Source organism: Caretta caretta, chromosome 3 (genome assembly GCF_965140235.1).
Source record: "Caretta caretta isolate rCarCar2 chromosome 3, rCarCar1.hap1, whole genome shotgun sequence".
Classification (NCBI taxonomy): Eukaryota; Metazoa; Chordata; order Testudines; family Cheloniidae; genus Caretta; species Caretta caretta.
Window position 1 is genome coordinate 4597482 of NC_134208.1, and position 27594 is coordinate 4625075.

Sequence of the window (27594 nt, forward strand, 5' to 3'; positions counted from 1 at the left end):
ACCGCCGGCCGTACGCATGCGCCGGCGTCAGAACGGCGGCTTGAGCGCAATTAGAGGTCGGGGAGAGTGGGCAAGCCGTGCGCATGCGCAGATTTGGACTCTGGGCAGGTTGCTGTAGTCGGTTGTGCGCATGTGCGTTGCAGCCTTCTGTTGCAAGGATGGCTGTTTGTTGGTGGGTCCACGGCTCTGGAAGTTCTTGTCGGTGAACTTCCCGAGCTACCTCGTGTAGTGCCCAGTGTCCCCAACATGGTGCTGTGGTTAGCACACAGACCTGGTGGGTCTGCAGCTCTGGTCCTGCGTCACCTTGGCCACTTTTGGGGGGCGTGTAATGTTGCATTGGTGCAAATGTCTCTAGTGTAGACGCGGGCTTAGTGCCTCTCTCTGGAGCACTTAGTCCCTGATGATGTGGGCCAATAGAAATGCCGATAGACATTTTGGATTATAACTTCCTTTCGGCAGGGACTGTTGTTTTTGGTATGTGCATGTACAGTGACCAGAACAGTGAGGCCATAGCCCATTAGAGAGAGGCTTGTAGGCACTAATATTGGTTAAGGTAATCATAGAATCGTAGGACTGGAAGGGACCTTGACAGGTCATCTAGTCTAGTCCCCTGCACTCTTGGCAGGACTAAGTGTTGTCTAGACCATTTCTGACAGGTGTTTGTCTAACCTGCTCTTAAAAATCTCTAATGATGGAGATTCCACAGCCTTCTTAAGCAGTTTATTCCAGTGCTTAACCACCCTGACAGTTGCACCCTTGCTGCAATTTAAGCCCATTGCTTCTTGTCCTATCGTCAGCCCCATACAAATTTCAGTCTGACACAATCAATGCCTCAGATTCAAGGTAAGTGAGGTAATATCTTTTATTGGATCATTGTCTTTTGCTGAAAGAGACAAGCTTTTTGGCTAGACAGAGCTCGTCAGGTCTGGGAAATGGTGTTACAGATAAATACATGATGGAACAAATTGATTGGCATAAGTAATTAATACATACTCTAAGGGACAAGGTCGGTGGCGTAACATCTTTTATTGGAGCAACTTCTGTTGGTGAGACAGACAATCTTTCAAGCTTTCTGCTGGTCCAATAAGAGATATTATCTCACCTAGCTTGGCTCTGTCATATCCTGGGCTACAAAAACACTACAAACAACAATCTTTTCCTGTCTCTTCCTCTCGACAATGCAGCAACATTCTTGCCCCATGCAGCAAAATTATTTTCCAATTTTGTTTTGGATTGATGGATTTTGTTTTTAACTTTGGAAATTACCACCATTCACCTCCCATTTTTTAAATTTCTGAGCAAGAGTGGGACCATTTAAATGCTCAAACACTAATAAGCACAGCAATCAAATGAACAAAAGCCTAGTAATAGTTAAGGACATCTTTTAAAGGCAAAAAGAAAAGGAGGACTTGTGGCACCTTAGAGACCAACCAATTTATTTGAGCATAAGCTTTCATGAGCTACAGCCCACTTGTGAGCTGTAGCTCGCGAAAGCTTATGCTCAAATAAACTGGTTGGTCTCTAAGGTGCCACAAGTCCTCCTTTTCTTTTTGCGGCTACAGACTAACTGAAACCTTTTAAAGGCAACAGTCTGCAAAGTTTTTGAAGAAAGAAATTTGTAAATGCTAACAGATTTTGGAGCTCCTGGGGCTGGATGGCTCAGGACACTGGAATTTCATCTCTAGATTGATAGTCTGAATTACAGCACGAAAGTCACAATCAATAGGAAGTCAGTAAGCATTCAGTAAGACTGAGGCCTGATCTGCAGTGGATTAAAGAGGTTGTCTGCCACAGACGAATTAACACGTGGGAGGGATCATGTTATAACACACTATGGCTTTCCAGGGGACTGCACTGTGGTTGCTAGGGCCGCACCGGTCCCAGCATGCAATACTCTATTCTGCTCACAATGCCACTCCCAGCGTGCAATGCTCCGCTTCGCTCTGGCTGTGACGCAAGAGGACTACAGCTTCCGGCAAGCATTGCGACAGGACTTCATCGTAGGAGGCCGCCTTTTTTCCCCTGCAGTGCATGGTGGGAATTGCAGTCTCCGAGACTGAGTGAGGGGCGGGGGCCAATGTTGACAATGGAAGCTGAGCGCGCCGCGTGCGTTCCAGAGCTCTGATTGGCTGGCGGGCGGTAGTGGGGGGTGGTGGTCCTCACGCCGTCGGGTCGTGGCTGCAAGCAAAGAGCTTGGCCAATGGACGTGAGGGACGGCGAATGACGACAGGTGCGTCCAATGGGAGCCGGGCTGGCCGGCGAGGGGCGGGACTGGGGTGCGCGCGCGCCGGAGCCCGCGCGGATTCGAAGGAGAGGCGGTTGGCGGCGGCGCTGAGGTGATTTTTTGCCTGGAGCTGCAGACCCCGGCCCTCTCTCGCACCAAGAGCGGCGGTCTCGGGGATTGAGGTCAGCGGCTCCCGCCTGAGGCGGGGGGCTGCGTGCGCCCTACGGGTCCCGGATAAATAGCGTCCTGGGAGGGATGGGGCCTTACCCGTGCGGCTCCTTAGGGCACAGGACCATATAGCCACACTCCATAGCAGCGTGGGGCAAGGAGGGGCAGTCCCCACCGCAGGGCTCCTGGCCTCTGATGTCAGAGCTCGGCCTAGGCCCTGGAGCCCCGCCCAGCGACCCCCCCCCCCCCCAGGACTGTGCAGGGGCGACCCTTCCTCTCTGAGCTGACGGGGGGGGGGGGGGCGGCTGGCACCTGCTCCCCCTCCCCCCACGCGGGGGCCTTGAGGAAACGCTGCAGGAGGAGCCAGCCAGAGACTCCCCTAGAAGCAGCCAGAACAGGGAGCCTCCGGGAGTGTTGTGTCCTTTGGAGGGGCCTTTGCCCTTTGCTGATTGGCTGTCTGCTCCGGCCCCCTCCCCCATCTCTTCCCCTCCGCTTAGTTCCACCCCTGCCTCCCTCATCCTCTTCTCTCCTGCTTTGATCCCATTGCCCCCCCCACCTGCCCATTTTCTTTCTACTGATCCCCCTCTTTCTTACTAATTCTCCCCCCCCAACCCCCCCCCCTCAATCCTGGCACTGAAGTGCTGTTTGCTGCCGTCACACTGGTGACGCCTACACAGCCTGCAAGGTATGGGCACTTCATGCTCAGCTAGCTTGGCAAAAAATAGCAGTGTAGATAGGGAGAGGTGGCTTAGTAGAATAGCATGCGCTACATGCCTGATCCTCCAGGTTGTATAACCTACATGGGATTTCTACATGTCCAAACAATGCCGCCCCCCATCTATGCTGCTATTTTCAGCAGTGTCGTGTCCTACTGCCTCTCTTCACGCCCCCCTCTCCCCAGAGCCTTTCCATATGGTGTGTAGCTACCACATGTAGTGCCAGTAGTCTACCCCTGCTGTCAGTGTAGATGTAGCCATTGTTCGTTTTGCTGTTGTGTTCTAATCTACACCCCCCATGTGTATGTCTGGTCTATTTAGACTGTAAATTCTTCAAGTCAGGAACTGTCTGCCACTGTGTTAATACAGTGCCTAGCACACTGGGGCTCCGTTCTTGGTTGATCCTTAGCTGCTACTGTGATTAATAATACCTTTCCTCTCTCATGTTTTGCTATCCTCATTATGGACCTGACGTGGGTTACCATGTAAAGAAGGAAAAAACGGTATTTTGTTCTGTTTGTGCCCAAAGAAAGTGGAAGGTTGTGGTCATCTTTAGCTATTTTGCACATAATTTTCTGGTCCTTGTGTGTGTTCAGGAAGGAAAGTTTCAAAAAATGAAAAAAATAGACTTGCAAGCAGTGGTCTTGGTGGCTCTGTAGCATTGTAAAGCACTGATTGCTTGCAAAGTAACTCACAACTTCAGATCAAATAGTGGAGCAGAGAAGAGCAAGTAATAAATGCAGAATGCTGCCATCCCTCTCTGGGGTAAGAATCTCATCTGGTAGTTTTTCACTCTCTAGATGCCTGGCCAGCTTTCATATGGAAATAGTGAGGCTTTTTTAGTTTAGAGAGAAGACAAACTGGGATATGCAAAATTAATGGTGTAGAAAAAGTAAATGGGACACTTTTATTTACCTTACCCATAAGGCAAGAGCAAATCGACATAAATTAAATTGAAAAGCATTAAATTTCAAACTGATAAAAGGAAATACTTATTTATCCAATGCATAACTAACCTTTGGCCACAAGATATGTTTAAAGCCAATATCTTAATAGGATTCAAAGAAAGGATTGGATATTTATATGAATAGTGAGCATATCCAGAGTCCTATTAGTTAGGATAGCAATTTTTTTATTACATAGGTTATAAACCCTCATGCGTCCAGGCAGAAGTGAACTGCTAACTGACATGGGTCAGGAGGAAACTCCTCTTATTGGCAGATTAGTCAACAATTATACCTTATCCAGGTTTCTTGCACCTTCCTCTGAAGCATCTGGTACAGCATTGAAGATAGGATGCTTGACTACAGGGACCACTGTCTGAGCTGGGATTTCAGTTCTTTTGTTCCATGAGGGTCAGCTAATGTAAAGAGACTTCTCCAGCTTCATTGTAACTCCATCTACATTATGGCTTAAATCAAATTTGGGAACTGCCATTTAAACATTGCTGTAAAATGGTTTGGCCCTATTTATGTTGTCTCACCAAATTCCTATCTTTATTATAGCCATGTAATACCACAATCAATGAACTATATAAAAGAATTTTAGGCACACTGGCATTATGCAATAAGCAAATATTGCGGTACACTAATGTATTTGTAGATGGCACATGAGAAATGGCCTTTAATACTTTAATTTAGCTTCAGTACTGATGGGGCTTTTTGTTTTCCTTGTCTCCTCAAAAGGGTTTCTTCGTAAATCCTTTCTGCCTGAAGTTTCTCATGTGTGGTCCCCTGCCAAGAGAAGGCTTTTTTCGGGAAAGTTTGAGAATTAATGGGCCATGATATTTCGGAGATGGAAGATATTTGGAAATTAGGTTTAGGAATAGTCATTTTCCTTTAAATGTTCTTTCTTTAAAAATAAGAAAATGTTTACTCTAGAAACCAATGGAAAGTGGCCCTTTTAGGTTGGTATGCGTGTGCTTGTTAACTTTTTTACTTAGTATTACAGATATTTTAAGCCTATTTTAAAGAGTGAATGTTATATCATTTATAATACGGTTATATTTCTGTGTAATATAACTTCATAAATTATATCTTGAAATGTCTTCTAACTTTCAGGCACTTTATTGAGATGGCAGCTGTTACTCCAAGAAAAAGGAATCGTAGTTCTTCCAGCTCTGATAGGTGTGTTTATCTGTTCATAATCTTGTCTTTGCAATTTATTACACTGAAAACAAATTATTTAATAGTTCACTTCATGTACTGAGAACAGAAGAAATGTTTTAATTCCCTCAATGCTTTTACTATAAAATGGGGGGGAAAGTTATGAGATGCAATAACTTAAGTGGCTTTTTCATTCTTTAGTAATGCATAATGCTTTATAAATGTATTGTACTGAGCAGCTTGACAGCTTTATTTAAGGTAGAAAGAAACCCTAAGCTGTAAAAGATTCTACATCTAATAGAATATATAGACTTAAAAATTATGACTATAATTTGAATATGAATATATAGACTTAAAAATTATGATAAAAAGATTAAACTGTCTGCTGTAAGTCTGGGTTAATGGGGCAACAACACACTGGTTTGTACTGGGGTGGTTTTATCTTACTTGGAAATCACTTGTATCTAGTACTGTACATTTGCATAACTTTTACAAACTGCAGAACTCACTCCCAGCCCTAATGAGGTCACAAGATGGTTCCATTATTTAATTTTGAAATGTAAATGTATAAGATACTTTAAAAGGAGAGATATTAGTGAATTAGTAGTTTTACATTGGATCAAGTGACTTGGAAACTGTTTTACAGCTCTCCTAAAGGAATATAAATGGTGTAGTTTTTGTTTGGTTTTAAATTTTGACACTTAAGCTCCCAGTCCTGCACTGTGTTCTGCAGGGCTAGGCTTTTGTGCCTGCATGAAGCCAGACTGACTTCATGTTTAAAGGGGCATTAGCTACTGGAATTTTAGTGACATTAAAAAAACAAGTTTAAAAGTAGTTTCAGGTAGTAAACTTGCTCTGACATATTCATGTTTTTCTCATTGCTGTGTGAAAGACTTGCAAAAAAAGGGAAAATTGTACACAGTATGATCTGCCAAATGCATAAAGGATACAAAAATAAAAGAAAATGTAACTTTTCCTCTGTTCTTTTAGTTGTAGTAATCATAGGTGTTACTCAAAACAAGTTGAAGAAAAAACATTTTTGGAAGTGTGATTTTAAGTTGAGTGTTGCTCTAAAATGAGCCAAGTGGGGAAGATTTACAATATTTTTTTCTCTGCTTAAGGGAATATAAGATGTCAGATATTATTCTTGGAGCTCTAGTGGCAGAATTGATGCTGCTTATGATTAATAAAGAAGTAAAATGGCAGTTGTGCTCTAAGGGCTTGTCTGCACTACAGATGCTACAGCAGCATAGCTACGCCACTAGCAATGCTGGCATAGCCCTGTACCATAGAGGTAGCTGACCGAAGGGGTTTTTCCTTAGGTCTAGCAATACCCCCTTCCCAAATGACGGTAGCTACATTGACAGAAGCATCCTTCAGTCAACACAGCGGCACCTACACTGCGGGTTAGGTCAGCATATCTGTGTCGCTCAGGGATGTGATTTATTTTATTCACACTCCTGACCGAGGTGGCTGTCAGCCTAACTTTTAAGTGTAGACCAAGCCTTTAATACAGGCAGGCAAAGAGATCTATTTGTCACTACTGTTAGGGGAAAAATCGTAGACCCTGTGCTGCCCTCTGTTCATATTTTCAGGTCCCAGTGACATTTATAGAAACTGTAGATGGAAGGTAGTATACAGCTCTTTATTAAGGTGCTTGAATACTACAGTGAGTGTGGTTTAAAAAAAACAAAACACCCTAGATAAGTTCTGTGATTATTTACCAATAGAGGAAACTGTTTTAAGAAAAACTTTAGTGTGACTTAAACAGAGCCTTGACTATGCCTGAAGGATTCTCCAATCTGTAGAAGAGGGAAATATTTGTTTTATTTTTTTATTTTTGTAGCATGTTCTTAGCACTTGGGACTCCAGCAAAAAAATTGATGATGGACATCACCGTGGATCTGTCTCCAGTCAAGACATCTACAGATCGGACCTTTGCTTCTCGAACAAAATGGCCACCTAGATTTAGTGATGAGGATAAAGAAAACCAGGCTTGCCCTCTGAAATCCTCCATGTCAAGGAAGCTTGATAATTCCCCACTTCAGATAGCCAGCATCCCAATGACAGCATGTAGGGAGTTCCTGAGTAAAGTGTCTCCAAAATCTGGTTCCCCATACAAGCCCATTGTGCCTGCTGCATCCTTCTACAGCAAAGAAAAGCAGTATCTTACCCCACTGGAGAGGAAACTGGTAAATGAAAGCCGCCCTCTTAGTTGGAGGGACAACGATGGAGACCTCCCCACTGCCAATAGGACGGAGAAAGTACAGGGAAATATGAACCTCCTCAGGAATGCAAGCTCAAAAACATCCAAACGTCAGACTGATTCTAGGCACACCAAGATTTTACCAAGAAACTCTAAGAAAGCCAAGGTAGATATAGCCCCTGTCAAACCTGTTGTGGAAAAGGAGAACGTTATTCGCCCAATTGAAAAGAAAATGGAGGGTCCTTTCCGAGTCCTAAGCATGAAAATGAAACCCCTGCTGAAGCTCCAGATGGGAGCAGCATTCTTTTCCACTGGGAAGAAATCCCATTCTGGTCCTAAAAAGCTGCCTTCAGGCCTTAAATCCTCCCAGCTTCTCTCTAGTTCTGCAGCAGAGGGTGACCAGCTGAGACTATCAGGAGATACAGAGTTTCACTCAGATGATAAAAACGAAGTTGCCAAGGCCAGTGAGGTATCAAAATGTGCAAGTGTGCCCCAGAAGAAAGGGAATGAAGATAGAGAGGATAGGGTGAAATTGGCCAATAACATAAGTCAAAAGAAGGTCATTCACAAATTGAATGTCTCAATGCAGAAAGTTGAATTGATCCCATTCAGCCGCTCTGATTCCTCAAAGCCTTTGACTCCAGAGGAGACTGATACAAGGAACCTGGTAAGTAGCATGGAGAGTGTCACTTAAGATTTGTGTGTATATTAAAAGTGTGTACTTGCTTTGTTCAGCAAGGATGAAGTTGCATTGCTAGTTCTAATCATTCTGAAGCACAGGGAAAGTGTATGGTACTTTAAGTAAGGCATGTTTGAGAGCTGTATCAAAGAAAGATATTCCTTAAAGATTTTCTTCTGATTCATGTGACCTCAGGCAGTAACTAGAAAGCTCTTTGTCAGTGCGGGTTTGAATTCCTGAGCATGTGGATGCAGGATGCTGTGGAGTAGGGCAGCGCTGAAACTAATAACTTAAATCCATACTTCGAGTGACATATGTAAATGTACACAGAAGTCTTGAGAATTGAACTCTCATCTCTTCACTGCTGCTTTGTTCCATCTACTGGTCACTATTGCTATTTAGGTTTAGGTTAGCTGAGAGGAAAGCTTACCCAAAAGGAGTTTTTGTAAAATTGGATTCATACCCTTTTTTACTTTCTTTAATGCAGCATAAAAGTCAGTTAAAAAATCTGCTTTTTTAAAAACCTTATAAATATCAGGAATATGAAGTGTGGAACTTCCTTGTTTGGCTGGAGGACTCGTTGAGGCTCAGATTTATAGTCCGAGCATTCTCCTTGTCTGTGTCATATCTATATCCTAACATCAGTATTGAATCTTCAACAAAGCCAACTTTTCTCCCAAGTGTACTTGGTGCAAGAGTTGCATAGTTATTAGTAAAAATGCAGGCTTAAACTGTTAGATTAAAAATCTCTTACCCTTTTAATTGTTCAGCTTTGTCGCTTAAGTCTTGTGTTGTCATTTAACTTGACCATTGGTTACCATAGAGCCTTCAGGGTAGACAAGACCTGAAATTGTAATGCCTTTAAAAAAAGGGGGGGGGGGTGTGGGAGAATATGACTTGGTAGTTGGGGAACTTTCAGGTTGACTTCATAAATCTTAACCATAAAGGCACAAACACAATATATTTGTTCTTTGTACTCTACCTTTAACGCACTCTGTCTACACTTATATCCCCTTTATGTCCTAATTAGGCTGGTAATTAAGTCTACCAGTAAGTATTGCATTTCCAAAATATTGACTTCACTTTTAAAAAAGCAATCTGTTGAGAGGCATAATATAAAATGGAAGGGACATCGAATAATCACAACTGTTTTTTTACTGTACCAAGAAGTGTGCGAAGCCATGGGTTCCCTGCAGTTCCAAGGAATTGATAAGTAGCATACCCTACCTGATCCTAAAAGATCAGGCTCAAGTCTCCAGAGGAAGCCAGAATTCTCAAGGTCCCTGCCAAGGTACTCTCTTTGAGATGTTTCCTTGTTAGCCTCAGTGTCAAAGTGAAACAAACAATTGAGCAAAGAAACAAATCTGTTTCCAGATTTGTTTTGAGACTTCTTCTGGGTCCTGAGGATTCTGTTTGTACCCTTGCTAGTAGCCAGTGAGGCCTGAGTGGTGACTTGGGAATGCTACAAATGAACTCCAATCTTGAATGCAAAGATTGCCCTAGAGTAATTCCTTTCCTTGTAGAGTCTGTGTGCTGGTTCTACAGATTCCCCAGTCCAAGGGGTGAGATTAAACCCAATCTTATTATGCTTAAGTGAAGCAGTAACAATGGATTTACTGAGCTGGTCTCTATCCAAAATATTTTAACCTTTTAGCTTCTGAGGATGGTGGCTCTTCAGTATAAGATAAGGAGCAGTATAAGATAAAGGGGCGGGGGGGATTTTGCACCATTGTTCCCCACAAATTCCTTCTCTGCAGAAAATACATTCTGCTGGAGAGGTGCTGCAGTTGCACCTCTTGCCCACCAGAGGCTGTTGTGGCACCAGAACAGAGAGCAGGTGGTCTCACTGGCAGTAGTAGCCGGCTGCGTTCCTCACAGCAGCCTACTCATGGAACCTGGTTAGGAGGCACAGGATATGGAGAGGGAGAGATGGAGCGGAGCACACGGGGCTGCTGCGGGAGGTCACATATACTGGGGTTCAGAAGGGCTAGTGGGAGGGACAGACTGGGGCAGGGGCTGAATGGGAATAGGGGTGTGGGGAGATGGAGGAAGGGGCCGAGGGGTTTGCTGGGACATATGGGGATGGGGGAAGTGGGGTGCAGGGCCACATGGGGATGGGGCAGATGTGCCTGACTGAATGGGAGCTAGGGGTCAGCCAGTGTCTGCATAGGGAAGGCTCCCCAACTCCCTAACAATCACTCCCCTGCCCCCCCCCAAAAAAACCCCCCGAAAACCTGTTCTGTACTTCTCCCACCCATACCCAACAACCCTCCAGGTTCACTCCCAGGCTCCTTCCCAGCAATTACTTCACTCTCCCTCAGCTCCTCCATTACCCCTAACTTCTCCAAGCCGTTGCAACACTTCTGAGGGATCCGGGAAATACAGTTTTGGATTGTAGTTTAAATGAATTATCACTCAAAGTTCTGTATTAATATGCCTAGTAAGGAATCTAGTTGTCAAAAAACATTTTTTGAATTTTTTTTGCTGTCTGTATTGTTACAAACATACTTGCTGACAGATATTTTGAAAAAAATCACCAAAATAATTTGAAGTTGTATGATTATATTGTGTTAATTTTGACAAATATGTAGAATTTTTCAGAATTTTAAAATATTGCATGCAGAATTTTTAATTTTTGGCACAGAATTCCCCCAGGAATAACTTATTAAGCACTGGTTTCAGAGCAACAGCCATGTTAGTCTGTATTCACAAAAAGAAAAGGAGTACTTGTGGCACCTTAGAGACTAACCAATTTATTTGAGCATGAGCTTTCGTGAGCTACAGTGTTCAGTGCTATACAAGAAAGGAGATGTTCTGAGAGGATCTAAGTCCAAACAGATGGAAAAGTGAATGCACAATGAGATTTGGCGGAAACTTTTAGCTTAGAGCATCTTTCTTTTGATAATAGGTGGCTTGGTGTATGTAGACTTGGAGACAGGGTGGGAATTCGGACATAGGAGGTAGTATCAGAGAAGATGTGAAGCTGAGAGTGGGAAGGATAGAAAGTGCAGTATAATTCAGAACGAAGTTGAAGAAGGGTGGTGTAGGCTTGGGTTCAAAGAGATGTGGTAACATGTTTATCAAGTGGAGTGCCCCAAGGTTCAGTCCTGGGGCCAGTTTTGTTCAATATCTTCATTAATGATCTGGAGGATGGCGTGGATTGCACCCTCAGCAAGTTTGCAGATGACACTAAACTGTGAGGAGTGGTAGATATGCTGGAGGGTAGGGATAGGATGCAGAGGGACCTAGACAAATTAGAGGATTGGGCCAAAAGAAATCTGAGGTTCAACAAGGACAAGTGCAGAGTCCTGTACTTAGGAGGGAAGTATCCCATGCACTTTTACAGACTAGGGACCGAGTGGCTAGGAAGCAGTTCTGCAGAAAGGGACCTACGGGTTACAGTGGACGAGAAACTGGATATGAGTCAACAGTGTGCTCTTGTTGCCAAGAAGGCTAATGGCATTTTGGGCTGTATATGTAGGAGCATTGCCAGCAGATCGAGGGACGTGATAATTCCCGTCTATTCGGCATTGGTGAGGCCTCATCTGGAGTACTGTGTCCAGTTTTGGGCCCCACACTACAAGAAGGATGTGAAAAAATTGGAAAGAGTCCAGCGGAAGACAACAAAAATGATCAGGGGGCTGGAGCACATGACTTATGAGGAAAGGCTGAGGGAACTGGGATTATTTAATCTGCAGAAGAGAAGAATGAGGGGGGATTCGATAGCTGCTTTCAACTACCTGAAAGGGGGTTCCAAGAGGATGGCTCTAGACTGTTCTCAGTGGTAACAGATGACAGAACGAGGAGTAATGGTCTCAAGTTGCAGTGGGGGAGGTCTAGGTTGGATATTAGGAAAAGCTTTTTCACTAGGAGGGTGGTGAAACACTGGAATGGGTTACCTAGGGAGGTAACAAAGGGAGGCTTGACAAAGCCCTGGCTGGGATGATTTAGTTGGGGATTAGGTCCTGCTTTGAGCAGGGGGTTGGACTTGATGACTTTCTGAGGTCCCTTCCAACCCTGATATTCTATGATTCTATGTTCTGTGGCGGAAAGAAAAGGATTTTAGGTGCTGTCTGCAGAATAGACTAGTGGAGTAAGGTGGGTATTAGGGAGACCAGCGAGGAGGTGGTTGCATAATAAAGAAGGGTGAAATTCAAAATGGCCAAATGTTTTGACCCAAACTTTCAAAAGTGCCTAGTGATTTTGGATGTATGAGTGTTATGGTGTACAACCTGAGACAATTTATAGGGGCCTAATTTTTAGATAGGTCTGAGCACTTCCAGCCAGGCTTCTTTAGGATGTCTCAGTCAATGAGGCACCTAAAATCACTAGGCCTTTGAAAAGTGGGGCCTCTAGTTCTAGGGACAGAGTAAGGGTATGACTCTTAAAAACATACCTTGTATGACAATCAAACGCATGTTCAGCACTCAAATGGTTTAAATTTAAAAATGACTCTCAAAAATCAACACTGATGAATTAGCTCCCACTAAGTCTTACTTTTGTGGGTTGCTAGAGAATTGTTTCGTTTTGGAGATAGGTTCTGGTTTCTAACTCAGTGTATAGATGCCACAGGTAAGATTGCCAATGGAAGAGTGGAGCAATAAAATACCTAATGCAAACCAGGTTTGGGGCCTATTTCATTATACTTAATCTCACATTTTACTTCTATTTTCTGGCACCTAAAAGGTGTTTGGAGGAGAGGATAAGTGGTATTGAAATGCTTTTTCATAGCTGTACTGGTCCTTGAAGGAAAACAATAGACAAGGTGAGTATTAGCTTTTATTGGACTAATGTGTTTTATGCTCCTGTGTTGGTTTAATAAAGAGCTATTTATTGCCTTCTGTGTTCATTTGTACTGTATTAATGTATCCATCACATTCCTTACTTGATTGCCAGCGTGTTTTTACAATACAACATTAATAAAATACAAATGTTGGGTAGGTCAACAATCTTGCATATAAAATAAAAAATATAACTTCAAAGCAGCTGGGCCTGCTGTGGTTGCAGGCTCTTAGGATAATAAACTGCATTTTCAGAAGCCTTGGGTGTATGGAAATGAATTTGTATCACTGGATTTGCTATCAAAAAATTATAGGCCAACTTTGTGCCTTGATCTAGTCTCAAACAGCTCCTGTTTGACTTGATGGTTTTAATTGGTGGCTGTCCATGGGATTATGGTTTTCGTAACGGGGAGGGGAGGATTAATATGTTCTAGTTGTCATAGAAGCTAGAAGTTGGGCAGAAGTTTAAGGTAAAAATCAATCTAACATGGTCATTCGTTGAATCTTTGCAGGAAGTTCCCAAAGGCTTTGCAGTTTCAGAATTATAGACACCTGTGTAGGACCAGGATACCAAAAATATTGAAATGAAGAAATAATCCTACAGAACTGCAGCTAGAAGCAGTAGAAAGCCACGTGAGGGACATTGACAACTTGCCGTAAACCTGGCCATAAATAACTTGCGCCCCCCCAAAAAAGCTTCTTCAATACTGAGGTGCAGCCCATGAGACTGCAGATTTCAGCATACAGTATTATCCAGTAATGTTCAGCTCAAGGTGGAGCATTACATGGTGGAACCTCTAGCCTCTGCAAACCACGTTTCTGTATTGAAGAGGATAAAGGCTGTTAGTTGCATTTCAGAATATCCTTGGCCACATTTGGCCTGTGCCCTGAGCACTTGAGCTACGTGAGATTGTGTAACTAGCAAACTGGAAACTAAGTCAAGCTGACAGGTTTTTCTTTGAGAATAGAAAAGGAGTACTTGTGGCACCTTAGAGACTAACCAATTTATTTGAGCATGAGCTTTCGTGAGCTACAGCTCACTTCATCAGATGTATACCGTGGAAACTGCAGCAGACTTTATATACACACAGAGAATATGAAACAATACCTCCTCCCACCCCACTGTCCTGCTGGTAATAGCTTATCTAAAGTGATCAACAGGTGGGCCATTTCCAGCACAAATCCAGGTTTTCTCACCCTCCACCCCCCCCCACAAATTCACTCTCCTGCTGGTGCTAGCCCATCCAAAGTGACAACTCTTTACATAATCAAGTCGGGCTATTTCCTGCATAGATCCAGGTTTTCTCACATCCCCCCCACCCCCATACACACACAAACTCACTCTCCTGCTGGTAATAGCTTATCTAAACTGACCACTCTCCAAGTTTAAATCCAAGTTAAACCAGAACATCTGGGGGGGGGGGGGGTAGGAAAAAACAAGAGGAAACAGGCTACCTTGCATAATGACTTAGCCACTCCCAGTCTCTATTTAAGCCTAAATTAATAGTATCCAATTTGCAAATGAATTCCAATTCAGCAGTTTCTCGCTGGAGTCTGGATTTGAAGTTTTTTTGTTGTAAGAATTTTGAGAATGTTTATCTGTATTACAGAACTCGGATGAAGCTGGATCTTCCATAAACCGTGAGTTCAACGATCAAGAGAATATTCCTTTCAGTCAGTCTCCAACAGAGAATAATAAAGGTAAATAATGCTGTAGCTGTATTGGTCTAGGCACCTGTCATGATGTTTATGTCCCAAGATCACTAAGTAAGGAATTATGTAGCTCAACTTCATAGAGAGTATTTTTCTTAAAGGGATTGATTATAAAATTACTGTTTAGGCCTCTCTTCTGGCTTGCCTCTGTATTGCTATCTGTTTTCTGTGTCTGATGTGGAATCTGATGGGAGGGAAAAATGCTGCTCTTTGGCTATTGGCAAATATAGTCAAAATGCTATGGAAATTAAAGGCAGTCCAACAGCTGAACTATGAAGAAGGTCTTCCACCCTTGTGGGACAATATTTACCTTTTTTTACTTTGTTTTCCTCATCAATTTTGCTAAAAAGGGACTGAAATTTCTTCTGTTGCAGTGAAGTCTAGTGCTGAATTTGTGACATCACACTTTCTCTAAGATTGTGAAACCATGAATACAGAGTATGCTTTAGCTATAAGATCACAAGTTGGGAAAGTCTGGGTTACGAGAAATGGTGTTAGACATAATTTTATTAATAGCAGAAGACTATTAAGCTATTGATGCAACAATTTGCTCTAATAAGAATTTTCACGTGTTCCCTGGTGAAGGTTCTACTGGAGATTTGGTTTGCCCTGACCCTTGGCTTGCAACAGTCTTTTTTTCAAAGCATAAAGCACAGGATATTCTGTCAATAGTTAATTGGATCAAAAATAGCAAGTTCCATATAAAAATATTGAGTGGGTTTTATTTGTTGCAGTACCAAAAATTTTCTAATGCTAATGTAAACTCTTGAGTATTGGGAGTTCAGAGTTTTTCATGCTTGTGTATCAATTGAAACTACTGGTTCACCTAGGCCCCTTTTCTAGATACCCACATGTTTTGTATCGTCATTGTGTCCAATACTAACAAATTGTGTGACTCTTTCCAGTGTCCCCTTCAGCAGATGTTGTCTATCCCATATTCAGTACACCCTCAGTCAACAAAGCAAGGTATGTCTGTTTTACTCGAACACTCTCCAAGAATGAGACAGAAGTTTGAGCAATACCTCCAAAAATCAGATTTTAAAAAATAAGAGATCATAAATTCCAAAAATAACAAACAATTTCTCTTTACCAGTGAGATGTGGTGAGGGCTGAGAAATAGCCATCATTAAGATATGAAAGTGTTGGATTTTATTTTTGAGAGGGAAGATGAAACACTAAACTGGGAGGAGTGGTAGATACGCTGGAGGGGAGGGATAGGATACAGAGGGACCTAGACAAATTGGAGGATTGGGCCAAAAGAAATCTGATGAGGTTCAATAAGGATAAGTGCAGGGTCCTGCACTTAGGACGGAAGAACCCAATGCACAGCTACAGACTAGGGACCGAATGGCTAGGCAGCAGTTCTGCGGAAAAGGACCTAGGGGTGACAGTGGACGAGAAGCTGGATATGAGTCAGCAGTGTGCCCTTGTTGCCAAGAAGGCCAATGGCATTTTGGGATGTATAAGTAGGGGCATTGCCAGCAGATCGAGGGACGTGATCGTTCCCCTCTATTCGACATTGGTGAGGCCTCATCTGGAGTACTGTGTCCAGTTTTGGGCCCCACACTTCAAGAAGGATGTGGATAAATTGGAGAGAGTCCAGCGAAGGGCAACAAAAATGATTAGGGGTCTGGAACATATGAGTTATGAGGAGAGGCTGAGGGAGCTGGGATTGTTTAGCCTGCAGAAGAGAAGAATGAGGGGGGATTTGATAGCTGTTTTCAACTACCTGAAAAGGGGTTCCAAAGAGGATGGCTCTAGACTGTTCTCAATGGTATCAGATGACAGAACGAGGAGTAATGGTCTCAAGCTGCAGTGGGGGAGGTTTAGATTGGATATTAGGAAAAACTTTTTCACTATGAGGGTGGTGAAACACTGGAATGCGTTACCTAGGGAGGTGGTAGAATCTCCTTCCTTAGAGGTTTTTAAGGTCAGGCTTGACAAAGCCCTGGCTGGGATGATTTAACTGGGAATTGGTCCTGCTTTGAGCAGGGGGTTGGACTAGATGACCTTCTGGGGTCCCTTCCAACCCTTATATTCTATGATTCTATGATTCTATGACTATTCTTTCTTTGGGCTAAGCTGCAGACTTGGAATTTAGAGATGTGGGTTCAGTTCCTGGCTCTACCACACTTTACTTGTGTGATGTTGGGCAAATTACTTAATCTCTGTCTGCCTTATTTTCCCCATCTATAAAGCGAGGATAATATTACTTTCCCCATCTTTTGTCTGACTTGTCATTTTAGTTTATAAATTCTTCTGAGCAGGAATTGTCTCCTATGTGAATCTGTCTAGCCTAGCACAGTGGAGCCTTGATCTCAGTTGGGTCCTGTATGTACTGCTGGAATATAAATAATAAAAATTGTCTAGTGGAATGGAGGAAGACAATATCAGGCCTTAGCATAGGGACTTGATACCCTAGTAATATTTTCCATCTCTGACTATTACTATCTTATATTAAGTTTCAAACTAGTGAAATAGTTCCTGTTTCTGAAGTAAAGTCATGTTTACTGAGATTATTTGAACTACAGTTCCCAGAATGCTTGTGTAACTTGCCCATGTGAATGTTCTAAAATACTACTAGGAGTTCTTGTGGCACCTTGGAGACTAACAAATTTATTTGGGCATAAGCTTTTGTGGGCTAGAACCCACTTTATCAGGTGCATGGAGTGGAAAATACAGGATGAGGTATAAATACATGAAAAGATGGGAGTTGCCTTACCAAGTGTGAGGAGAACACTTCAGTCTCCCTGGTCAGTCAATAACAGACCTAAAAGTGGCAATTCTTCAACCAAAAAACTTCAAAAACAGACTCCAACGTGAAACTGCAGAACTGGAATTAATTTGCAAACTGGACACCAACACATTAGGCCTGAATAAAAACTGGGAGTGGTTGGGTCATTATAAAACCTAAACCTAATTTCCCCCATACTAATTTCCCCCTACTGTTACTCACACCTTCTTGTCAACTGTTTGAAATGGGCCACTCTCATTACGACTACAAAAGTTAGTTTTCCTCCCTTGGTATCCTACTGTTAATTGAGTTGTCTCGTTAGACTGACCTCTCACTTGGTAAGGCAACTCCCATCTTTTCATGTGCTGTGTATTTATGCCTGCTCCTGTGTTTTCCACTCCATGCATCTGATGAAGTGGGTTCTAGCCCATGAAAGCTTATGCCCAAGTAAATTTGTTAGTCTCTAAGGTGCCACAAGGATTCCTCGTTGTTTTTGCTGATACAGACTAACAAGGCTACCATTCTAAAATACTGTCACTTCTTAAACTTCATGTCAGTTTGGTAGACTACCTTTCTGCTGCTCTTCTTTAGTAGTGTGGCTTTCTCTATATTGTAGTGATTAATGCTAGCAATATGACTGTTCCAGAAATGTGAGGGTATCTGGTACACTGGGAAGTACTATATGGAAGACCCCGTGAACTTTCAACCATCTGAGAAGTTCATATATCTAATATAATTGCACTGGGTTCAAGTGTTGTCTCTTGTTAAATCTTTAACTGCGTAAGGAGTATGATGTGGTTATACCAGATATGGTACAGTCAACGTTTCTCAGCTGATAAGCCTTTCCATAATACCCAATGCCACTGGTGTTCAGACCATCTTTTTTGTGTAAAAAGGGGATTGCAAGATAGAGAAGTTAAAAGTTGCCACGCAGATGTGAAAAGAATTGAAGCTTCTATTTTCTATTCGTGCTCTTCCCTTTGTTCTAACCCAACCTTTATCTAGTTGAGCATGTGTTTCAAAGGTCTGTTGGGCACTGGCCTTTAGCATTGCCCTTCATTATATTGCATAACTTTATAAGATTGATCTGTGTGATTATCTGTAACAATATGAACACCTTGTGCTGTTAAATAGATTAGTACAGTCCTGCAAATAATCTTCCTTGTAGAATATGCTCATGCTAATGTGTCCATGACTCTGATGACTTATTTGTTTGACAAATCCATTGCCATATTATGTTTCCAGTGGAAATGTTCTGTTTTCCCATGCAGAACAAAAACCACTAATCCCTCTGTCTTATTTAGTCATCTTTCTTTGGAGCAGATTGCTAGTAATCAAAACATTCTGATAGAATTTGTTGTGAACATAAAATCATTTAAAAATTGTTTTAGTTCTGAAAGAGCAAAAAAAAAAAAAACCAAAAAACCCAAATAACTTGTCAAACTTATAATTCTCTGCCACTTAAGAGTGTGTGTGAGAGAGATCTGATTACATATTTACATTGTTCCCTTGTGGGGGCTTTTCAAATACCTTCCATATTGATGCAAATGGAATTCTGGAATATGCCGAAATCCTGGTGTTTGTGATTAACTAAAATATGGCCTTGGATTTGCTGTTACCTCCTACACTGTCTCTTGGGAATAGATGAGTAGAAACTTTTTCTACTAGAACTATACTTTAGCTCTCTGCTTTGGGAACTGTCCTTAGCATCCAAACCTAGAAAACTGTTCAGTGCTTATCTCTGTTAATCCCATGTTAAGGCTGTTGTACAACAGCAAATTTAAAGTGGTAGTTCCTAAAGTAACCCTGCCAGCTTGTGTGTAGCTGAAGCACTAAAGGTAATTCTATAAAGCACCACTTATTTATTAACAGTTTTAATGTGTGCTTTTCCAAAGAGCAAGTTTCACATAAATGTTTTTAAAAATTCATATAAAGACTTCATCTGGGTCAATAGTCTCATGAACAACCCTTTCCAGATCTTCTCTCAATTTACCCATGCCCTCTATTAGCCTTACTATTTATTTTGAAAGTTTGCAAAACTTTGTCTCCATTGGACCAGAATGGAGAATTGAGTCCCAGAATTGAGGGACTTTCCCTGAAAATGCCTCCAATTCTATTATCTAAATCTGGTACCTGTTATTTCAGAATCTCAGATAATCTCCACTGCTGGAGCAGAACTCGGGGAGAGGTGGTCTGAGGTACTATAGGGCATGTGAAGGATGTGCTTGAGAGACCAAGTTACAGTTACTGTTGGGGCATTCAAAGATATCGTCCCAACTTTTTGTATGATTAATGCCCCAGCCTTAAACATTTTCATAGTTCATGTCCCTTTTCTTAAAGGGGGATGAGAGAGGGAGTGATGCTCCCGTGTTTGTGTGTATGGAGTAGCAAGGGCTTTCACCCATTGTCTCTTTTCCTCTGAGCACAGGAACACTTAGATCAGTGGTCATCAACCTTGTTAGAGCCACCATCCTCAGTGAATGTAAGGAGCAGGAATCCTGGCAGCTTAGCTCCGTTGACTCATATCTGCAGTATGGAGTGTCCTTGAGATCAGATTTAACACTTCAGATGTAGGCTCTTGTATTCTTCCTCTAGAACAGTTCTAGAGCTACAGGTTTGGGGTTAGAGTCTAGATGCAGTGTTGTTCCTCAAAGCCTTGACTTTGTTTTTTGGTGCAGCCCTTAGAACCTTGGTTGTTTACATCTCAATACTGCCATCAGTCCAGCTTCCTACTATCAGTTTTAGTATGGGGTCTCTTGAAACAGGAAGAACTAACCTGCACACATCTGTTGAGTTCCTTTGCTGGTCTGTTCTGGGGAGTTAGTCACGTCAGTGTTCAATCTGACTGAGAGTGTGAAATGACTAATTCAGATGCAACTCTGAAACTACTTTCAGACCACAGCCTTTCCCAGATGATCTGGCTTCTCCCCTGGGATTCAGCCCACCTACAAAAATGGTTCATACCTTCCAGAAAACCAGCAAGAAAACAAAAGACCTAAGCAAAGACTTTAAAGACCAGATGATCATTGTGAGTATCCCTCTGTGGGCTGTTACTCATTCTTAGGGGAGCTTGCGCTACCATGTGATAGTAGTGAAATGAGCTTTCAGGCTAACCAGTACTAGATTCCCTTACATATAAATCTCAAACACTGTATATGTACAGCTCTAATGAATTGTATAAATCTGTCTCCAAAACTTCAAATGTAAAGATTGTGCCACTATTTGTGAAACTCTTTTCTAAGGTTTACTTGGGGTTAAAGCTTTACTATATCTGTGAATAAATAGGAAATGTAGAATTTGCTATTAAAAATGCCTGTATGGATACCATAGGAGTGAATTTGCTTGACACAGAAATCCTTTGTTTCCTATTGCTGCATGATTTGTTGCCTGAGCAGAGCCAGCATAATGCTGCAGCCACATTAGTGGACAACTAAGGTCATGAAGGACAGTACCACAGTAGGGATGTTGTCTAAAACATTCTGTACCTGGGAGTTTATCTGTGACTGAAATGCAACCCCATTTAACCAATGGAGGGTTTCATATAACAGATATGAGGGATGAAATCCTCACCTAGTGCTGTCCTGTGTATATAGTTCATTCCCTTTGAAGTCCTGGCCTTACAATGGTATGTGACTGAATGGCATCATTAAGCTATTACCAGCAGGACAGTGGGGTGGGAGGAGGTATTGTTTCATATTCTCTGTGTGTATATAAAGTCTGCTGCAGTTTCCACGGTACGCATCTGATGAAGTGAGCTGTAGCTCACGAAAGCTCATGCTCAAATAAATTGGTTAGTCTCTAAGGTGCCACAAGTACTCCTTTTCTTTTAGCGAATACAGACTAACACGGCTGTTACTCTGAAACCTGTCATTAAGCCCCGTGTGTCACTTGCAATAAGCTAAGTCACCTGTATGCACACAGGCCTGGCTTGACATGAGTAATTGGACATAGGTGAGGCCTCATTTCTTGGGAGACAGGATTAGGGCGGTAAATGGATCAGCAGGCTGGGAACAGAATGTCTGTACTAACTAAGATAAGGGTGAACAACAGGGAACCTTTTACAGTGGGCAAGATAACAATGGATAAGATCTTTACATTTCTGACTTATGAGGTAAAAAAGTCGTTCATAGGCAGTGCGTGGACAGATCGTGCTGTACAGGGATTGGTTCCTACAGAGTAAGTAACCAAGGCAATCCCAAAATGTGATGCAATGTACCATGTAAAGGAAGAGGCCAATTCCCTGTGTTTGAGTCTCATCAATTCAGTGTACCTTTGCTATATGTCATATAGAGGAACCTGAGTGATGAGCCTGGAATTGACCTGAGGTCTTGGGGAACTCCAACAATGGATTCCCATTGTGCCTTACATTTAGAGCTGCATTTTTTATTACAGTTTGTTCTTTATTAATTTTATCTGCTTTTAAAAAAACCTTGGAGTTTAATTCCTTGTTTCCGCATTGCCTTCCAAAAAAACACAACAAATACAGAATGACTTAGTGAATTTTTGATATAAAAACAGGAGGCACTGTGGTCTGGAGGAATGACCATGGAATTGGCTAAATAATCCCAGCCCTGCCACTTGCTCACCTGCTCAGTCTGTGGCCTTATGCCATTCCCTCAGTCTCTGTGCTTTAGTGTTTCTAGCCATACAATGGCACCTATCTCATGAAGGGCATACTGTAGAGATTATGTTCATTATATGCCTTGAATATGTGAAGTGCTATGTACAGTTCTGAATAGTCTATAAAAAAAAAAACAAAAGCTTGTCCTCTGTCATCTCTGACACTTCTGACTTTCCTTTGTAATGACAGGATGCTGGACAGAAGCATTTTGGTGCCATCATATGCAAATCATGTGGCATGATCTATACAGCTGCCAGCCCAGAGGATGAAGCCCAACACATCCAGCATCACCAGAGGTTCCTTGAGGGAATTAAATATGTGGTAAGGCAATGGCTGATGCTTTTGCCAAAGAACCCTTGAAGTAGTACTTATTGTTGGGTATAGAGTTAAAGCTATACTAGGCAAAGGTTTTGTATCCAAATAACATGAACAAATTAAATTACTTATCTGTTATTCCAGCAATTGCCTTTTATTGACATATGTGAGCTAACGGGTTAACGTACGTGATTTGATTTCCTGCCTGCAAACTGGGAGGGTTCACATTACAACTATGGAGTCTCTTTTATTAAAGAAGCCTTAGCTGAATCCTTTTGTTTTTTTCTTCCTGGCAAATAACTTTCTTTTTTTCTCTGTGGTAGGGTTGGAAGAAAGAGCGTGTGGTAGCAGAGTTCTGGGATGGGAAAATGGTTTTGGTCCTTCCAGATGATCCAAAATATGCCATCAAAAAGGTGCAATATTTCTTTCTAGCTTTGTCTGTTCAGTGCCTAGCATGATAGGGCCGGGGTCTGTAGGTGCTACTACAATATTAATTCTAAATAATAATCACTTGTGTCCCACTTGTCAGGAGAAATCCTATTTAGTGATCAACCTCTCACTCAGTGATCACTCTGCAAGGAATTAACATGGCTGGTTTCTACAATACTTAGAGGAGGGATGAACTTGTGGCCGATTCATAGATCCAGGAGGCGGAAGATATGGGTTCTAGTCTCATCTTTGCCGCAGAATTCCTTTGTGACCTTGGGCAAGTCACTCACCTCACTGCAGATAGGGCTGATACCTACTTTTGTTTAAACTCTTTTCTTCTTTACAAATCTTGGAGCTAAGTAATCTTATGGCAGCCGTGTTAGTCTTCCAGTTTCTCTTATTCACAATCATGAGCAGTTAATTCACAGGAGTAGTCTCACTGGAGTTAATAGGGCTACTTGTGTGAGTGACTGCTCATCAGTGAAAGTAGTTCACAATCTGGCCCTAAGATACTTGAGGTAAGAACAGACTTTTGGGATACTGTCATTTGTAGAACATTGCTCTTGCTACCCTCTTGTAGAAACACTTGGTAAGAGCTTGTCCTCCATGCTCCAGATTGTTTGTAAAATCCAGCCTGAAACACACAACTTTCACACTAAGTGGAAAATCTTTAGCTAAATTGATTATTAAAAGAAATGTTTATACAGTTGTGTATGTTGTTTTTCTAGATTCTGTTGAAGTTAAACTACCTGAGGTGCTGGAAGTACCCAGTGGGTTTCTTTTGGTGCTGTTGAAAAGTAACACTGTTTAGAAGCCCAGTGGCTCTGAGAGAGGGTGTTTATGTACATGGATAGTATGGTGATTAGCAGTATAAGAGCCAGGAGAGAGATTTGCGGAGTGAGCAGGAATACATTAGACCAGAGTATCCTAAAATAGAGAGGGAAGTCCCCAGTCCTGGAGTCTGCCTAGTATAAGGCACTAGTGCTGCTTAGAGTTGCTGGCTTTCTGTGTGGCTTAGTTATTACTGTGCTTTGTTAAAAAGCAATGAAAACCTGTCTCAGCTGATTTGGAATCAGTCCACATAGCAGCTAGTGAGAAGCAGCTGCTGCTATGTTAACAAAGCTCCTGTGATTCAAGTCACAGGCTAAGTTTTGGCTGGGCCCTTCCCCTCACATCTCGTCAGTCATGGAGTGGGGAATACCAATCTGCTGCCTTTACCATGTGAGCTATGTGTCAGTGTGCAATGACACCCTCACCCATGACTTTAGGCTGAGCTCCCATCTTCCACAAAGACAACGGTTTGCATGTTGCATAAATATTAAAGGATAGGGAGAGTCTCTAAGAGACTATCTTTCTGTCTGTGGAAGAATGTCCACAATAGCATAAAGGATTGTCTACTCAAATGTATCAAGCAATGAACCTTCTACCATTCTGTAGGAGACTATTCCAGTTGCATAAATCTCACAATAGTGCACACCTACCAAACTATGTATTTGGCACAAGCTGCTAGTGCTTTTAATGAGTTGCTAGATGCTCTGCAGTTGGACAGTGAACTTCCATTGTGGTGATCACTGAGTTCCATTCAGGTGCACAAGCCCTCTGTTTGAAATCGATTACTTCTCTGAACTCAAACTATGTCTTTCCTAGACTCTTACGTGCATCTCTGAACCTCTTGTCCTAACATCTATAGGCAGAAGATGTGCGAGAACTTGTAGATAATGAACTGGGATTTAAACAAATTGTGTTAAGCTGCCCATCCAAGATTAAAACCTACTTTTTTGTGTCCAATGAAAGGAAGATAGTTGGTTGTTTAATTGCTGAACAAATCAAACAGGTATGTGTTCTAAATAGTATCTTAATTGTATAAGATGAAAGAAAATTTGCATTCAGACTCTTGGGGTTGTTAGCATTGATCTAAGCCTATATGTCACAGGTACTCCTGGCCTTGTAAAGGGGGGCAGGGAAATGGGGTTGGCTGGATGGTTTTAGAGCTCTACACTCTCACCATCATGAAAATGCAAGTGACAAGAATTAACCAAGTTGTTAGTGATGGGTGCAAAAATCTTCCATTCAGTGTACCTTCAGCTGAATTCAGATGTTGGGTAAAGGTGGTTTATGTAGCCATTTACCTTTCTTTAGAGGACCAGCATAATAAATAGTTGATTGCCTTTGGTGTTACAGCAGCAAACTCACCTGCATGAGTTTCCGTATTTCCCTTAGGATAGAGACTCATTTGACTTAGTGTTTGTCCTTGATAGGCATTCCGAGTGCTGTCTGAGCCTAATGTTCCGCAGTCCCCTAATCAGGATGTCCTGCAGCACCATCGTGCCTGGCGTTGTTCCATAAAGCCGGAAGTTGCCATTTGTGGGATCAGTAGAATCTGGGTGTTCAGCCTGATGCGGAGAAGAGGCATTGCACGTCGTATGGTGGATGTAGTCAGGTAAGGAAAAGGGATGCCTCTCCCAAAATGAAACTGCTAAGTAAGCCATTAATATGGATGCACACATGATGGGAAGAAGACTTCAGCTTGGTTTATTTTCAGGGGGAAGAAAGTGCTCACAGCAAAAACATTAAGTAAATGTTTTTAGGAAAGGTGTAAGCTAATGTATTTCAGCAAGTCTGAGAGGTTCATGTCACAGTGCAAAGAACTGATTGAACAGATTGAAATATGCACTTAGTCCGACATCAATCTGTGCCCTGGTGCTATTGTGGTGGGTGGAATAGAAATGCATAGAACCATGTAAGTATTGTGGCTTGGATTTTTGACAGTGCTCTCCTTTGGCCAGACTTTGCTTCCACTGAAGTCACCATGAGAGCAGAGTTTAGCCAAGGCTGAGCACTTTTCAAAACATCACCCTGTATGCTCAGGGTTGGGGTTATTTCACGTTTAACCAAATAGAATATAGGCTCTGAACCATTTAATAGGTGTGGGCTTTGTTTGCTTGTTAACCCTAAGTTAACAGTTGATGTTGGCCCAGTACTCTGAGAATTTGTAAGACTTCAAAATGAATAAATACTTAGTCTGCCATTGCAGTCTGTATTTCACATGTCTATTGTAATGCAGCTTCTTAAAACACCAGTTTATTCCTGGTAAGTAGCTGCTGTGGTTGGGAACCTTCACATTTCTAGAGAGTATGAAATGAATGGATTTTCTCTTTCATTGAGAACTGTTACCATCTTAGCTGGTTAGCTGTTGCTGACTGTTTTAAAATGCATCCTTCTGGTCACTGACCTGCAGATGCCTCCAAGCAACTGTTCTCCAGTATACATTTAATGTGCGAATGCACAGAGCAAGTTTAACAGATTACTATGGTGAACTTCACTTATCAAATCCTGACTGTGATATTGGTAATCTGAAACCACTTGTTTTCAGATTAAACTTCTGAATAAAATTGCTCTAGTACTGTACCTGCTATATTCTCCTGTTTCAAATATGGTAATCACTCCGGTGCTGCTGCTTTTTATGTCAAATTACATGGAGTAAAGTCTACCCAGAAATGGCTTCCCCCAGTTTGGAAAAAAGTGTATATAATGAAAATGCTGTCAAAGTATAGAAGAGGTCAGGGAACAAAACACAGGCATTTATATTACAGTAATAAGAGCCATATAAATACTGAGGCAGAACCAAACTCTTGTACTGCACTAATAACTGTCCTTATCTGTTTCAGAAACACATTCATGTATGGTTGTTACCTAAGCACTGATGAAATCGCCTTCTCTGACCCAACACCAGATGGCAAGCTGTTTGCAACCAAATACTGCCAAACCCCTAACTTCCTTGTTTACAATTTTATTAGTTAAGACCAATTCCAAACAATCACAGTTAAACTGAACTGGAGCTGTTTAGTTTGCTAAATGTAAAGCAGTTTTCATGTTTAATTGTCTTATTCAGCCATGTTCCATTTTAGATTCCTACTGAATGCTAACTCTTGCTGCTTGATCAAGTTAAAGGGCATGGAGTTAAAAGAATGTCACTTTCTGTACATAATTGTGTTCTGTATTTTAATGTTTGTACTTTATGAAACTAAACCCAAGTTTGATTCTAAATGTTTGTTCTGAAAGCTAAAGTTTTTATTGCAATAACTTGTAAATTTCAAAGATAATTATATTAATATAAAGATTTCTCTGAGTTAGATTTGGCTTGGATAAATGTCTGGCTACTTCATACCACAGGATATGAGGGAGACTCCAGCTAATCTTGAAACTTTATATGTATGCTACTTGCTTTGGTACAGCTGGAGACCAGTGTTCTGCTCTCTGTGCTGCTGAGGGAGATACCAGTGTTCCAGGGATGTTGCAGATATAGAATATACCTGGTGCTAGAAGTTGCATGCTGGGAGTCAAGTGACTGGGTGAGGACTCTAGACCTATATGGTACCTTTCCAGAGTGGGAGTTGCAGTGAACAGAAGATAAAGCAAAACATACCTGCTGGTTGCTGTTACTGACACAGCTCTAAAACTTACCTGAGGCAGGAGCGGATGTAAAGCACTTGTAGCTGTGGCCTGGACCCCTTATGCCCAAAAGTCAATGGGACTATTAATATGAATAAAGGGTGTATTTTTCAGTAACTTAGTCTAGATATGCTCAGATAGAATCTCCACCTGCTGCTCAGGGATTAAAGTTAAGATTGATCCTAAATCTTGCTGTAGACAGACTTGGTAGTATTCTTGCACTGGTGGTGGTGATACGGATAGTTTGTTCAATAAAAGTCCTCTGAAATTTAATTGGGTGCCTCATTTCTGAAGGTTACAAGTACAAGCAGTTGGATGATCACTTGCATCTTGGGTTCAGAAGTTTTTTTTTAAATGAATCCCTTTATCCTATTTTAAGGCTCCAGCGGCCCCTTTGAATTCACAATCCCATGTAAATTTTCCTAGTCACTCAATTAGTCATTCTCTGGCT

The 27594-nt window shown here is 41.9% G+C and overlaps 1 protein-coding gene across 5 annotated transcripts; it reads left to right on the plus strand.

Annotated features, from left to right (window-relative positions):
- The first annotated feature begins 2289 nt into the window (after positions 1-2289).
- Positions 2290-26624, plus strand: ESCO2 (establishment of sister chromatid cohesion N-acetyltransferase 2). Of its 5 annotated transcripts, none has more exons than XM_048846029.2 (11): positions 2290-2336; positions 5169-5234; positions 7060-8086; positions 14490-14580; positions 15498-15558; positions 20222-20354; positions 22137-22268; positions 22586-22675; positions 24382-24525; positions 24950-25131; positions 26360-26624. In XM_048846029.2, the coding sequence occupies exons 2-11, from the start codon at positions 5182-5184 to the stop codon at positions 26490-26492; spliced, it is 2046 nt and encodes a 681-aa protein (XP_048701986.1). In that variant the 5' UTR covers positions 2290-2336; positions 5169-5181; the 3' UTR covers positions 26493-26624. The 5 variants fall into 5 exon arrangements, with proteins under 5 accessions (XP_048701986.1, XP_048701985.1, XP_074982391.1 ...); XM_048846028.2 differs by having other exon boundaries at positions 2309-2406; XM_075126289.1 differs by lacking the exon at positions 2290-2336 and adding an exon at positions 2751-3077.
- The last annotated feature ends 970 nt before the right edge of the window (positions 26625-27594 follow it).